At 49.2% G+C, this 15,687-nt stretch overlaps 1 protein-coding gene across 1 annotated transcript in view; it reads right to left on the bottom strand.

Moving 5' to 3' along the window:
- Window positions 1–15,130, bottom strand: part of CPN1 (carboxypeptidase N subunit 1) — a 91,281-nt gene extending 76,151 nt beyond the window's left edge. Inside the window, exons 1-2 of the mRNA XM_083149541.1 lie at window positions 14,676–15,130; window positions 11,273–11,469 (exon numbers count right to left, since the gene is read on the bottom strand). Of these exons, the coding sequence (XP_083005667.1) occupies window positions 11,273–11,469; window positions 14,676–14,898 (420 nt within the window). The 5' untranslated portion in view covers window positions 14,899–15,130. The remainder of the gene's footprint in view (window positions 1–11,272; window positions 11,470–14,675) is intronic.
- Window positions 15,131–15,687: the final 557 nt, after the last annotated feature.

Below are 15,687 nucleotides of genomic sequence, written 5' to 3'. Positions count from 1 at the left end.
GGGACTTCATTAGCTGTTTTCCAGTCCTCTGGGATTACTCCAGTAGCTAGTGACTGGTTGAATAATTCTGTTATTGGTTTTACCAGCTCCCCTTTAAGCTCTTTTAGTATCCTTGGATGTATCCCATCTGGCCCCATTGATTTATCCACTTTCAGTTTTGAGAGTTCTGTGAGGACTTTCTCCTCTGTAAATGTACTTGTCTCTCCCTCAGTTTTCTGACTATACTTGCAACTTAACTGTGGCCCCTTCCCCTCTGTTTCAGCAGTGAATACTGAGCAGAAATAATTATTAATATTATCTGCTATTACATTGTCCCCCTCAAGAAAACTTCCACTCTCTGTCTTCAGTCTAATTATTCCACTTTTTGTCTTTCTCACTTATATACCTAAAAAAAGTTTTCCCCCCTTTACCCACTGCCATTTTCTCTTCCGCCTGTGCTTTTGCACATCTGATTATCTTCTTTGCCTCCTTCTGTCTAACAAGATACACCTCTTTGTCCTCATTCTTCTGCGTCTGCTTAAATTTCTTAAAGGCTAACTTTTTTGCTTTCACAATACTTGCTACTTCTTTTGCAAACCACAATGGATTTATTTTTCTTGTGTTTTTCCTAACTCTTTTGACACAAAGTTCTGTTGCTTTTAGAATTGCACTTTTTAATTTTTCCCACTTATCCTGCACTCCTTCCAAGTTCCTCCACTCTGCCAAAGAATCCCTTACAGAGTTTCCCATCTCTACAAAATCAGCCTTCCTAAAATCTAACACCTTTGTTTTTGTGTGCAATGAGTCAGTCTCTGTCTTTATTTTGAACCATACTGCTTGATGGTCACTGGATCCCAGATTTTCACCCACATTTATGTCAGATATTCAGTCACCATTTGTAAGTATTAAGTCTAATATTGTGTCCTTATGAGTGGGCTCCCTCACCAATTGCTGACTTCACACCTGTGCACGCCTGAGTTTTGCCTGACACTCCAAGAAAATGGCCGATTACCACCGGCAAGTGACAGCTTTCTGTCAAAAAGTAGAAGGACTTTATCACAGGATGGCTATGCATACTATGGGCCCTATGCATGTGCAGTGTATTGATAATTGCCTCCATAATATTTTGCATGAAGAAGGTGGATTGGTTATGGGGAGGGAAGAGTAATACTTGTGGGCCTTGTGAAAATAGCATAACTCTGGAAAAGCAATTAGACAATACATTTTAACAGTTGAACATTTGTTTAAGAAAGAATATCTATCTTGTCAAAGACTTTATAATGTCTCAAGGCCACCATCCACTTGTGCGATTTGGGCCTTTTTCATCCAATTCCGTGGCCATCGGGCCTAAGAATCGGATGAAAAGGGTCTACATTGCATGTGTTTAATCTTTGATTCCAATCAAATGCGCGGTCCCGTGCACATCAGATTGGAGCAGTGCTGTACCCAGGGCCGGCGCCACCACTAGGCAGCTTTAGGCATTTGCCTAGGGCGCCGGCCACTGCAGGGCGGAAGTTGGAGCAGGGACTCTGCTGGATGGGATGGAGGTGAGTGGTGTAGCTTCCTTCCCCCCCGTGGAGCGACTTCGCCCATACCCTCCCCGCCCCCACACACCTCACACCTGCCTGCCCGATACTGCAGCAGCAGCCCAGCACCCCAGTCTCCCGGCAGCAGCAGCGGGGAGAGAGACCCGGAAGCAGCGGCAGCCCTGCACCCCCATCTTCCGTCCCAGCCGCATCAAACCCCCCTCACCCCCCAGGGGGGGTTGGAAGAGGCCCGGCAGCAGCTCGACACCCCCGTCTCCCGGCCGCATCAAGTACCCGGCAGCAGCAGCGGGGAGAGAGACCCGGAAGCAGCGGCAGCCCTGCACCCCATCTTCCGTCCCAGCCGCATCAAACCCCCCTCACCTGGGGTGGAAGAGGCCCGGCAGCAGCCCGACACCCCCGTTGTGGCCACATCGATCCCCCGTCCACATGAGCGGGTGAGCGCCGGGGCACCCCGCGCGCCTGGGGCGCTCCGGTACCCTACACCGGCCCTGGCTGTACCAAGGATCCATCGTATACTGCAGCGGGGAATGGGATCACATGCAAAAGGACTTCACATGCAAAAGGACTTCATGAGATATATTGCATGCGGAAGCATTCCAACAGATTACTTATGCACAAACCATACGGATTTACTGGGAGGTCCCCCTCCTGACCCCTAGGAAGGAAGGTGGGCAAGTCTTCCACATGCTGGCTGGAGCCCCCACACCCCCTTCCACGCAGTGCTAAATGCCGGGATTTGTGGGGGTGGGGCTTGGTGATGTCATACTACCCCACCTTCTTTTGGGTCTCTCTAAGCTGGGCTTCTCCCGGAGAGGAAATAAGGAAAGTAGGTAAGTATGCTTCTGCGTCCGGTGCAATGCACACGGAACCATGCATCGCATCGGACCTGCTGTCAATGACATTCAATTTGAATGCTTTTTATGCAATTGCATGGAAAAAGTCCAAAATGCAGGTGAATCGTCCTCATGTATGAAGGCCTTAAAAACAATTTTGTATATAACATTAACAAAGAAAACATTCTCTCTAGAAGCAAACTCCCAATAAATCTGTAATAAGGCCCTAATTAAACTCTTATTGCCTGTTTCCCACTTCCTATTTCCTGTACTTTGACCTACTTTATGCTTGCTCTATTTCACTAGTACTGCCCAGAGATGCAGAATCTTCACATGGTCTATAATTTTTACTTACAGTATTGTCAGATGCATAATATAAGTACACCAGGCACCCTGCATTCCTGGCAAACTGGGGTGTACTCAGGGCTATTTTTCAGCAGGCTCCAGCAGGAACTGAGGCCCTTATTCTTGTTCACTCTTTCTGACAAAATATTTCTTAGATGGACAAAACCATGTGCACTGCAGGTGAGGCAGGTGTTACTTGTGCAGAGATAATTAGATTTGGGTGGGGTTTTACACCTGCCTCACCTGCAGTGCACATAGTTTTGTCCATCGAAGAAATATTTTGTCAGAAAGAGTGAACTAGAATAAGGGCCTCAGTTCCTGCTGGAGCCTGCTTAAAAATAGCCCTGGGTGTACTACAATTTCTACTGTGTCCTGTATTGTGATTGTTTTAAATTGTATTTGAAATACTTCTCAATAACTGGTCAACAAACATTCAAACGCCAAGATAATAAATTAAATAATAAATTAATTGAGCGAAACGAATTTGCTAAAGAATAAGAATTATACTGACACCTTGGTCTGTTCTGTAAATACTTTACACTCGCTGGGACCACACTATACAGATTAAACACCAGGGACATATCTCTTATATATTTGGCTACATCTGTCACTCAAAGTGGGTGTCTGTGTCTATAACGCTCTGTTCCTGGACTTTCCTCTTAATGTGTGATTGCCTTCATCTGTGCTGAACACCTTTCTGAGAAATTAACCTGTTTAAAACAGGTGATGGCAATCATACATTAAGGGGAAGTCTAGAAACAGAGCATTGTGTCCCTCCTGGAGAGGGTCATGTTGGGAGGTATGTGACAGAGAACCAGCCCAGTGAGCCCACAGACAGTGCCAGACACCCACTGCCTTCCCATGTTGCCCAGCACTGCTACTCCACAGCCACCAAGTGAGCGCCCCCCCTCCCACGATTCGCGGAAAAAACACCCCCCCCCCGCGACCTCCCTCCCGCGATTCGCGGCAAAAAGAACCCCCCCGCGACCCCCCCTTCAACGATTGGCGGCACCCCCCCTGCGACCCCCCTCCCGCAATTCGCGGCACCCCCCCCCCCCCCGCAATTCGCAGCAGCCCCAGGATTAAATGGCACATGCAAAACACTGACATGGCTATGGTCGACAATGAAAAAGGTTGACATGAGTTTTTGAAGATTTATTTTTAATTTTTTTAATTTTTTCATATTCATTGTCATGTGTCGACATGGACACCAATGAAGTGGCACACTTATGTCAACATTTACATGTGTTGACCTTTCTGTGTTGATTTTTTCTTGTGGCGATTCGCGTCACACCCCCCCGCAACCCCCCCTCCCGCGATTCGCGGCACCCCCGTGACCCCCCACCTCCCGCAATTCGCGGCAACCCCCCACCGGAACCCCTGTGAACCCCGCCCTCCCGCGATTCGCGGCACCCACCCCCGCGACCCCCCCTCCCGCAATTCGCGGCACCCCCCCCGTGATTCGCGGCAGCTCCAGAATTAAATTGCACATGGAAAACACTGACATGGCTATGGTCGACAATGAAAAAGGTTGACATGAGTTTTTGAAGTTTTTTTGTCATTTTTTGAATATTTTCATATTCATTCTCATGTGTCGACATGGACACCAATGAAGTGCCACACTTATGTCAACATTTACATGTGTTGACCTTTCTGTGTTGATTTTTTTCTTGTGGCGATTCGCGTCACACCCCCCGCAACCCCCCCTCCGGCGATTCGCGGCACCCCGGCACCCCCCCGTGACCCCCCCCCCTCCCACAATTCGCGGCAACCCCCCACCGGAACCCCCATGAACCCCGCTCTCCCGTGATTCGCGGCACCCACCCCCCGCAACCCCCCCCCCCTCACGCAAATCGCGGCACCCCCCGCGATTCGCGGCAGCCCCAGGATTAAATGGCACATGCAAAACACTGGCACGGCTATGGTCGACAATGAAAAAGGTTGACATGAGTTTTTGAAGATTTATTTCTTTTTTTGAATGTTTTCATATTCATTGTCATGTGTCAACATGGACACCAATGAAGTGGCACACTTATGTCAACATTTACATGTGTTGACCTTTCTGTGTTGATTTTTTCTTGTGGCGATTCGCGTCGCAACCCCCCCTCCCGCGATTCGCGGCACCCCCCGTGACCCCCCACCTCCCGCAATTCGCGGCAACCCCCCACCGGAACCCCTGTGAACCCCGCCCTCCCGCGATTCGCGGCACCCAACCCCGCGACCCCCCCCTCCCGCAATTCGCGGCACCCCCCGTGATTCGCGGCAGCTCCAGAATTAAAGTGCACATGGAAAACACTGACATGGCTATGGTCCACAATGAAAAAGGTTGACATGAGTTTTTGAAGTTTTTTCTTTTAATTTTTTGAATATTTTCATATTCATTCTCATGTGTCGACATGGACACCAATGAAGTGCCACACTTATGTCAACATTTACATGTGTTGACCTTTCTGTGTTGATTTTTTTCTTGTGGCGATTTGCGTCACACCCCCCCCCACAACCCCCACTCCCGCGATTCACGGCACACACACACACACACCTCCCCCGCGATTCTCGGCACCCCACCCCGTGACCCCCCCCCTCCCGTGATTCACGGCACACCCCCACGACCCCCCCTCCCATGATTCGCCGCAACCCCCGCCCCCTAACCCCCCCTCCCGCGATTCGCGGCACCCACCCCCGCGACCCCCCCTCCCGCAATTCGCGGCAGCTCCAGAATTAAATTGCACATGGAAAACACTGACATGGCTATGGTCGACAATGAAAAAGGTTGACATGAGTTTTTGAAGTTTTTTTTCTTCATTTTTTGAATGTTTTCATATTCATTCTCATGTGTCGACATGGACACCAATGAAGTGCCACACTTATGTCAACATTTACATGTGTTGACCTTTCTGTGTTGATTTTTTCTTGTGGCGATTCGCGTCACCCCCCCCCCCCCCGCAACCCCCACTCCCGCGATTCACGGCACACACACACCCCCCCGCGATTCTCGGCACCCCACCCCGTGACCCCCCTCCCGTGATTCACGGCACACCCCCCGCGACCCCCCCTACCATGATTCGCCGCAACCCCCGCCCCCGTAACCCCCCTCCCGCGATTTGCGGCAACCCACCCCGCGACCCCCCTCCCACGATTCTCTGCAATCCCTCCCCTCCCGCGATTCGCAGCATCCACCCCCCCACAACCCCCCTCCTGCAATTCGCGGCACCCCCGCGACCCCCCCTCCTGCAATTCGCGGCACCCTCCGCGACCCCCCATCCCGCGATTCGCGGACACCTAAGTTGCAATACAGGGCATCTTTCATACAATTCTAACCATATTTCTCATATACAAACGTTCACAAATTAAGGGGGCGCAGCCCCTTACGACGGTGTGAAGAGCGCCCGTAGGGCGCGATGAATCACCTAGTCTCCTATATATTTGGCTACATCTGTCACTCAAAGTGGGTATCTGTGTCTATAACGCTCTGTTCCTGGACTTTCCTCTTAATGTGTGATTGCCTTCATCTGTGCTGAACACCTTTCTGAGAAATTAACCTGTTTAAAACAGGTGATGGCAATCATACATTAAGGGGAAGTCTAGAAACAGAGCATTGTGTCCCTCCTGGAGAGGGTCATGTTGGGAGGTATGTGACAGAGAACCAGCCCAGTGAGCCCACAGACAGTGCCAGACACCCACTGCCTTCCCATGTTGCCCAGCACTGCTACTCCACAGCCACCAGGTGAGCGCCCCCCTCCCACGATTTGCGGCAAACCCCCCCCCCCCCCGCGCGCCCCCCCTCCCGCGATTCGCGGCAAAAACACCCGCGACCCCCCCTACCGCGATTCGCATCACAAACACCCCCGCGACCCCCCCTCCCGCGATTCGCTTCAAAAAGAACCCCCCCACGACCCCTCCCGTAATTCGCGGCATAACCACCACCCCGCGACCCCCCCTCCCGCGAATCGCGGCAAACCCTCCCCCGTGACACCCCCCCCCCGATTCGCGGAAAAAACACCCCCACCGCGACCTCCCTCCCGCGATTCGCGGCAAAAAGAACCCCCCCGCGACCCCCCTTGCACGATTGGCGGCACCCCCCCTGCGACCCCCCTCCCACGATTCGCGGCACCCCCCCCCCTAAATTCGCAGCAGCCCCAGGATTAAATGGCACATGCAAAACACTGACATGGCTATGGTCGACAATGAAAAAGGTTGACATGAGTTTTTGAAGATTTATTTTTTAATTTTTTTAATGTTTTCATATTCATTCTCATGTGTCGACATGGACACCAATGAAGTGCCACACTTATGTCAACATTTACATGTGTTGACCTTTCTGTGTTGATTTTTTCTTGTGGCGATTCGCGTCACACCCCCCCCACCCCCCCCGCAACCCCCACTCCCGCGATTCACGGCACACACACACCCCCCCGCGATTCTCGGCACCCCACCCCGTGACCCCCCCTCCCGTGATTCACGGCACACCCCCGTGACCCCCCCTACCATGATTCGCCGCAACCCCCGCCCCCGTAACCCCCCTCCCACGATTTGCGGCAACCCACCCCGCGACCCCCCTCCTGCGATTCTCTGCAATCCCTCCCCTCCCGCGATTCACAGCATCCACCCCCCCACAACCCCCCCTCCTGCAATTCGCGGCACCCCCCGCGACCCCCCCTCCTGCAATTCGCGGCACCCTCCGCGACCCCCCCTCCCGCGATTCGCGGACACCTAAGTTGCAATACAGGGCATCTTTCATACAATTCTAACCATATTTCTCATATACAAACGTTCACAAATTAAGGGGGCGCAGCCCCTTACGACGGTGTGAAAAGCGCCCGTAGGGCGCGATGAATCACCTAGTATTTCAATAATTAGACATTATCAGCCTAATGAGACACCCCCTGGCAGCAGTGTTATTCCATGGTGTCACGTACTGAGACGCATCATAGTACGCTCCTACCAAGATCTGCGTCTCTCATCCACACTCATTACTCGCTCCAATTCCCGATTGCAGGACTTTCTTCGGGCTGCACCCACTCTGTGGAATGTCCTACCAAGCATAATAAGACTCTCCTCCAGTCTCCAAACCTATAAGTGTTCCCAAAAAACTCATCTCTTCAGGCAAGCTTATCAAATTCCAGCACCAGTCACAGAACCTTGCGTTCTGGTGGAATCGATGCCATAAAGAATACAGTATCTATCCGTATGTATCAATGCCTATTTCCCTATAGATTGTAAGCTTGCGAGCAGGACCCTCCTACCTTTGACTGTCTCTAAATACCCAGTTTGTAGTATCACTGTCTCCTTTCTAAAGCGCAACGGAATATGCTGCTATATAAGAAACTGTTAATAAATAATAAATTGTATTGTAAAATCACAGGTGGCACAAGGTCAGGTGCAATATCGCCGTCTGAGAATGGGCTCCTGTGTCAGTCACCTGAGTCTGACTAGTCAACCGGTTACCTTCCATGAACCCTCACTGACTGCCAGATGTATCAAGCTTCAAAAGGTGATAAAGTGGAGAGTCATAAACAACCAGCCAATCAGCTCCTACCTGTCATTTTTCGAACCCAGCCTGTGACATGTCAGTACATAGCTGATTGGCTGGCTGTTTATCACTCTACACTTTATCACTTTGTGAAGCTTAGTGCATCTGGCCCTGAAAGTCGATCTCTCTGTGTGCAATTTCGATTTGCGGTAACCTCAGGGCCGCATGCCCAGTGCAACTAGGACAGGGTTGCCTACCCTCCCGAAATGGCCGAGAGGGTCCTGGAAATCGGGTCCCGATCCCGCCCCCCCCCCCAGACAGATGGGCAACCCTCCCGCAAAACCACCCGGCTCTCGCGACCCCCCCTCGTGGGGGGGGGGAGGGTCCGCGGGGCAAATGACGCGAATAGCGCCGTTTTAGCCCCGCCCACCGCAATGCAATGCCCATGTGGCTCAACCCCCCCTCCCCACCACTTTCCACTTCATGACTGAATTTATTATTTATTACCAGTTATTTATATAGCGCACACACATTCCGCAGCGCTTTACAGAGAATATTTTAACATTCACATCAGTCCCTGCCCCAGTGGAGCTTACAATCTATATTCCCTACATGTACACACACACACAGACATTCTAGGATTAATTTTGTTGGGAGACAATTAACCAGTATATTTTTGGATTGTGGGAGGAAACCGGAGTACCCAGAGGAAACCCACGGGGACAATATACAAACTCTGCACAGTTAGAGCCATGGTGGGGATCAAACCCATGACCTCAGTGCTGTGAGGCAGTAATGCTAACCATTACACCATCGGGACCATCGGGACCTATGTACAGGTACCTATATATGGACTGCAGACAACATTATTTTTTGAAAACCAAATACCTCTCCCTCACCAATGGAATCGCAGGGTTCTAGGTTGGGTGATTGGAGAGATACATTTCTCTTTAAGCTTTAAATAGGGTTGTATGAGATACATTGATTGGACAGAGCAACTGTCTGTTCAGCTTCTCTCCAACAACTGTGAAACAATACTGTATTATTCATATCATTATTCATATCTCTTCTATTTGAAAAATTGGTGAAAGCTTGTCAGCAAACCGGCTCCTCATCAGCTAGAAATTTGGGGGCGCAGCCTATAGTCCAGCGAGGTCACGCCCCATTTTTGATGCATGGGGGATTGGCCTGCAGCTCTGTGTTCTGCTGGCCATGCCTCCAGCCCCCAACTGCCTCCCCTTCCCGCAATAATCGGGACAATTGCATACCTCCCAACAGTCCCGTTTTTCGCAGGACCATCCCTATTTTTGGGACAGTCCCGCCCCCCGCCTGGGGGTGTCAGTGTCCTGTGGGGGGGGGGAGTTTGGAGTCCCCCCAGTCGGAAAGAAATGACGCTGTGCTCATTCAGCGATAAGGAGGGTGAAAAGGGGGCGTGGCCCAGCAGGGACATCATTTGCATATGACATGCCCACCTTTGCATATGCCACGCCCCCTTCTCGGTGCGCCGCGTGATAGTCCCGCATCCTATCCTGCAGAAGTTGGGAGGTATGCAATTTGGAGCTATGCTTTTAAATGTAAAAAGTTGAGCTTGTATAAACATGACATAAAATAATATGAACTTGGGATAAGAATTAATGTATGTTAAAATGAACAAAGAGATTTCCTTGATTGGAAACAACCCAGAAACGAATATCAGTGTTTAAGAGGGAAATCCATCCTGAGAAACATATTTGAGCGTGAAGGTCCATAACTGATAACGATAACTGATAACGATAACTGATAATGATTCAAGGTCCAGTTTATGCTTTATTGTCAACTAGGCCGAGATGTACTAAGACTTCAAAAGTGATAAAGTGGAAACTGATAAAGTACCAGCCAATCAGCTCATAGTATTACAGGCTGAGTTTCAAAAATGACAGTAATGAGCTGATTGGTTTGGTCATTTATCACTGTCCACTTTATCACTTTTCTTAGTATATCTGGCCCCTAGAGATTAGGAATCCCAAATGTGTTCCCTCAAGGCACCCTAATGGCCCAAGCTTGGCGCAGGTGACTTAATTAGTACCTTAATCAATTTGATTGAACCATCTGTGCTCAGCCATGGATATCCAATAGACCTGGACAGGCTCAGACACCTTGGTAGCTGAGTACAGGTTGTGATAGTGTACTATAGGTACAGTCACTGGTAATGCTCTGGTTATTCGCTAGTTACCTACACTCCACAGTACAGACTAAAGGCCCCCATACACTTTGAAATTTGGGCTCCATTTCCACTGATTCTGGTGGATCGGGGCGAGAAATCGCGTGAAATCGTCCTAAAAAGCATGTGTGTGACATCCGATCCGATACACGGTCTCGTGCGCATCAGAGCCATAGATCATGCATGCTGCACGCAAGATCTCCGGGTCAGATCCCCTCCTGGTGGCAGGGAACAGAGATTGTATGCGATCCTGCCGCCCGGGAAGGTCCTGAGCGGCTCAAGGGGGATTGGATGTGACCTCCGAGGGGAGAAGTTGCATAGTGTACGGGTGCCATTAGGTAGACGTGGAACCTACATCCTATTGTGGATGACACAGACGAATCTATGGTGAGACTGACTGGCGGGGGCGCCCTCTAGTGGTTGCCTGCACACAAAAAAATTGAATCTGGCCCTTTATCTCTCTCCAAGAGGCCCATTTATCATTCAATATTTGCGACGAATTCCTTCAAAATATCCGTTAGCAGCAAATATTAAGGGGTAAATTTACTAAGATCGAATGGGTACGAATACATCAATTTCTATCGATTCAATGTGAAACACCTCCGTGCACCAGAGACAGTCAAATGTACAATCAATCAAATTGAGGTAATCCCAGCTGGGAGACTTTTACACTATATGAGTTTTTTTTTTAAAGGCTTTAGTAATTAAAGCATTATCATCCAACACATGTGCCTAGAACGGCACATAGCAACCTCTCTAGCAACTGGCCACTTCTCTCAGGTGGATGGCCACACCCCCTCTGGTAAAAGACCACACCCATTTGTGAGCCGCTATGACTGTATTCCCCGGTGTGTGCCCGTCCTGCCTCAGTCTGACGCTGGAGGAATCGCTGTCTTACCTGGTCTGCAGCAACTTCATATCCATCCGGGTTCATTGAAGGCATGATATGTATCCGCGTGTTATGAATGAGTTTGATTATCCTTTCGTTGCCGTTGCGATACTCCTCGCACAGGAACTCGGCCAGCTGGATAAGAAGTTCCCTTCCCAGGATCTCGTTGCCATGCATGTTTGCCACATACTTAAATTCCGGCTCCACTAGAAAGAAAATATAGAATATTAAAGTTTGTCTGTGGGCTAAATTCCCCTCCTCCGCCAAAAAGCTTTATTCCATTATTCCATTTATTATAGTTTATGTGCATAGTGCCCGTAGTGACAGATCCCAGGAAAATGGACCATACCAGATGCACTAAGCTTCAAAAGTGATAAAATGGAGAGTGATAAACAACGAGCCAATCAGCTCCTACCTGTCATGTCACAGACTGTGTTTTCAAAATGTCAGGCAGGAGCTGATTGGCTGTTTGTTTATCACTCTCCATTTTATCACTGTTGAAGATTAGTGCATCTGTCCAGTAGAACGCTGAACAAAATATTTTAAACAAAATAAGTCAGGACGTGAAAAAGCAAAGTACAGTCTGGGCCCCACTCCTGATATTTACAGCGGTGGGGATTACGGAGTAAATCTACTGTGGTATGAGCTGTTGTCACACTGAAAGACAGATTATCCCTCCAATGTCTTGTGACCCGAAAGCCCTGAGTTAGTCTTGTGCACTGAATAAACGTAAACCCCTCTGTCCCAGCACTCTGAGGTAAATTTACTAAGATGGGAGTTCTATTGCAGATGGGATGTTGTTGCCCATAGCAACCAATCAGATTACAGGGGAAATTTACTGAGGTGGGAGTTCTATTGAAGATGGGATGTTGCCCATAGCAACCAGTCAGATTCGATCTATTATCTTCTAGAACAGTGCTTCGGCCTTCCAGCTGTTGTTGAACTACACATCCCAGCATGCCCTGCAACAGTTTTAGCATGGCCAAATAGTAAAACTGTTGCAGGGCATGCTGGGATGTGTAGTTCAACAACAGCTGGAAGTCCGAAGGCTCTAGAAGGTGCGAAATAAATAGGTAGAGTTGGATTGGTTGCCCATAGCAACATCCTATCTTCAATAATACTCCCATCTTAGTAAATTAACCCTTCTGTCTCCTTTCCTTTAGTTTTACTGTGTAATAAACATATATTCCATGGCAGGGAAAAGGAAATCTTTAATGTAATCATAAATCATGTAAAACTTATGTCAAACTTCTACCATGTCGACCGCTTTCACGTCGACATTTTGCTTGTGTCGATTTTTGACCAGGTGAACCTAATGCATGTCGATCTTTGTCATGTGTTGACCAGGTTGGTCTAATGACTGTTGACATAATGACCCATACACTGTAGTAGAGATCTGGGGGTATGTCGATGATGATGACGCTGCTGTGTGTTCCCTACTTCTGATGCGCCAGTCAGGTGTGATTTGTCAGGGTACCGGGGTACAGCTGGCGGGATACTGTCCCTAGGTTGACCCTATTTAGGTCAACATGCATTGGGTCAACCACTGAAGGTCGACACCTGAAATAGGTCGACATGGATAAGGTCGACAGGGTTGAAATGTCAACACAAGCATTAGTTTGGCGATGGGAAGGTAGACAGTAAAAAGGTCGACATGAGTTTTTCACGTTTTTTTGAGCCGACGTGTGCCGACAGGCGGTATTTCACACTCTACCATCCACTACGGCGATGGTGGGAGAATAAAATAGTGTGCCGAGAGCAGTGAGGCGCCATGCCCGAAGCATGGCAAGCGGGCACAGTACACTCTGACGACGTCCATGTCGGCATGTGGGGGGAAAAATGTGAAAAACTCATGTTGATGTTTTGACTGTCGACCTTCCCATTGTCGACCTAATGCTTGTGTAGATCTTCCAATGACCCATACCTCAGCTGGCATCCTATGCCACTACACTGACTGATGCCCATTCTCTGTGCCAGGCTTACTTATGGGAATAGAAGCCGTTCTTGCAGCATGCAATATATAAATTACACCAGGCATGTCCAAATGATGGCCCTCCAGCTGTTGTGAAACTACACATCCCAGCATGCCTTGCCATAGTTTTAGCATTCGTTATTAGCAAAACTGTGGCAAGGCATGATGGGACTTGTAGTTTCACAACAGCTGGAGGGCCATAGTTTGGACATGCCTGTATTACACAGTTCTGTGGCTGGGGACGCAAGCCGCTAGTGAACCATAAATGTACAGTAACGGCAGATTACAGGACGTGCGCTTGAACATGAAAGCAAATGTCTCTTAACCACAAAGACTGTGTGCGTGTATATCCAGTGTGTATATAGGGGGTCATTCAGACCTGATTGCTGAGCTGCAATTTGGCAGGCCGGCCGATTATCGAACAATTGTGCTTGAGTACGGATCTTAGTACGTGAGGCCATCCAGCGATAAAATCCCGAATCTTTGTTAATCGCAAGCCATTCGTAAGTTGATTGACAGGGAGCCGCCAGTTGTGGGTGTCACCCGGCCGTTTTACGGGAGTGTCAGTAAAATCGCAGGTGTACGGAAGCGATATTATCGCCAGCTTGCACAGGGTGGGACTTCACTCTGGCGGGACGGCGGCTTTCTGATCGCTGGGCTAATTTATTTAGCAGGGAAGCGATCAGGTCTGAATAATCCCCATTATATACATTTGTGTGTGTGAGTGTATTAATACCTGTGAGTGTGTGTATATGTAGGATGTATATATTAATTTACATGTGTATATACAGGTGTGTGAATGTGTAGTCAGTGTGGGTATATACATGTTTGCATGTATTTGTAATTGTATTAGTGTGCAGTCAGCCTTTTTATATACAAGTGTATATTCAGTGTGTGTGTAAATCTAGACGTGTATATATCAAAATAAATGAATGTGTATTGGCCTTGGCATTCACCGGGATGAAGGGAGAGGGTCCCATGTACCCTACCCCCCTACATTTGCCCCAGCTGCACTTTCTGCGGTGCCTTCTCTACCACCCACCGCATTTGGAGCAGTTGGTGGGGAGAGGAAGGGGGGCAAATGTAACCTGTCCCAAGTCAGACCTGGTCCCACTGCACAGAATAGGATTATTATATACTACATACACTATATACAGTGCCCGTCGTAGGTCAGTGTACTGCTATACCACCACTTTTTCTACTGTGATACTATAAGAAGTGAGAGTGAAAAACCACAAACCAACTGCTCACAACAATCATTTTTCAAGCACAGCCTGTAACGTGGCAGTTAGGAGCTGATCGGTTGCTAATTCATCTCTCTCGGCTGTATTGCTCTTTGAAGCTTAGTGCCCCCGTCCCTCTATGTGTGTGTGCGTGCAGATATACCGGTGCGGTGTGATATGGGTAATGGCGTGTCAGTGTGGCGTTCTCCCTACTTACGCAGCTCGTGCTTGGCAGGGTGGTCGCTGAACTCGATAACGTACAGGTTCCTCTGCTGGTGGCTCTTCCCAATGCTGTATATCCTGGTGATATAAGGGCAGGCGTTGTGGACATCGTACAGGGCTTGGATGAGGTCAGCATAGCGGTGGTAGACGAAGTTGACTGAGACCGCCACCTTACACAGGAGGACAAGCTGGAGGACAGAGCAGAGTTTCAGGTTCATTCTTGCAGCCTTTGCCTAAGTTCCCATCTATAAGTAACACAGCTCCTGTTCTCTCCCTGTACAAGTGTGCTCAGCAGCCAGCCTGCTCCAGTTACAAAGCAACCAGTGCCAGCCCTCTGCAGCCCACTGGAAGGAAGTTATGTGAGGTGGACGATTTAGGAAAGGAAAAAAAAAACTTTACTTTAGCAGAACTCCTCCCTATACAGCATCCTACAGAGGGGGCTTACAGCTGGCAGCTCCAACATTTGTTTGCCGAAGCCCCCCTCCCCTCCCTTTCCCAGCCCTCGTCCATTCAGCCCCTCGTACTCCCACCAGGTATCCCAGTCTGCACTGACCCCAGTTCATTTATTAACCAGAATGCAAATAGCCAAGTGGAACTAAATTAATATTTATTCAAAAAGGGGTCAGGTGGGTTTACTGGGAACATGAAGCTAATTGGGAGTTCCTGGATGTATCCAATCACCTGTCACCTTCTCATTCACGTCGATCCGAAGTCAGCAAGAGCGAGAGGCATTAGTGATAGCCAAGACGACTGCAAACCAGTGACAGGAAAGAGTCACCGGTGGCGATGGCTCCTTCTTGCCTTTATTACAGCCACAACAATCAGCCGTCCTGCGGATATATATTACTGCTGCTGACACCAAGCCTACTAACTGTCCCGATTTGGTTGGGGACAGTGTGTTTCCCCAGCGTATGACTTGATGACGTCACACGCATAACGGAGAAGCTTAAGCAGGAGAGAGGAAGAGAGACCAGCATACACTGCTGATTCCCTTGGCTCCGACGCAT

Source organism: Crinia signifera, chromosome 6 (genome assembly GCF_055691185.1).
Source record: "Crinia signifera chromosome 6, ASM5569118v1, whole genome shotgun sequence".
Lineage (NCBI taxonomy): Eukaryota > Metazoa > Chordata > Amphibia > Anura > Myobatrachidae > Crinia > Crinia signifera.
Note: the sequence above shows the minus strand (reverse complement) of the source record. Positions and strands in the feature narration are given on the sequence as shown.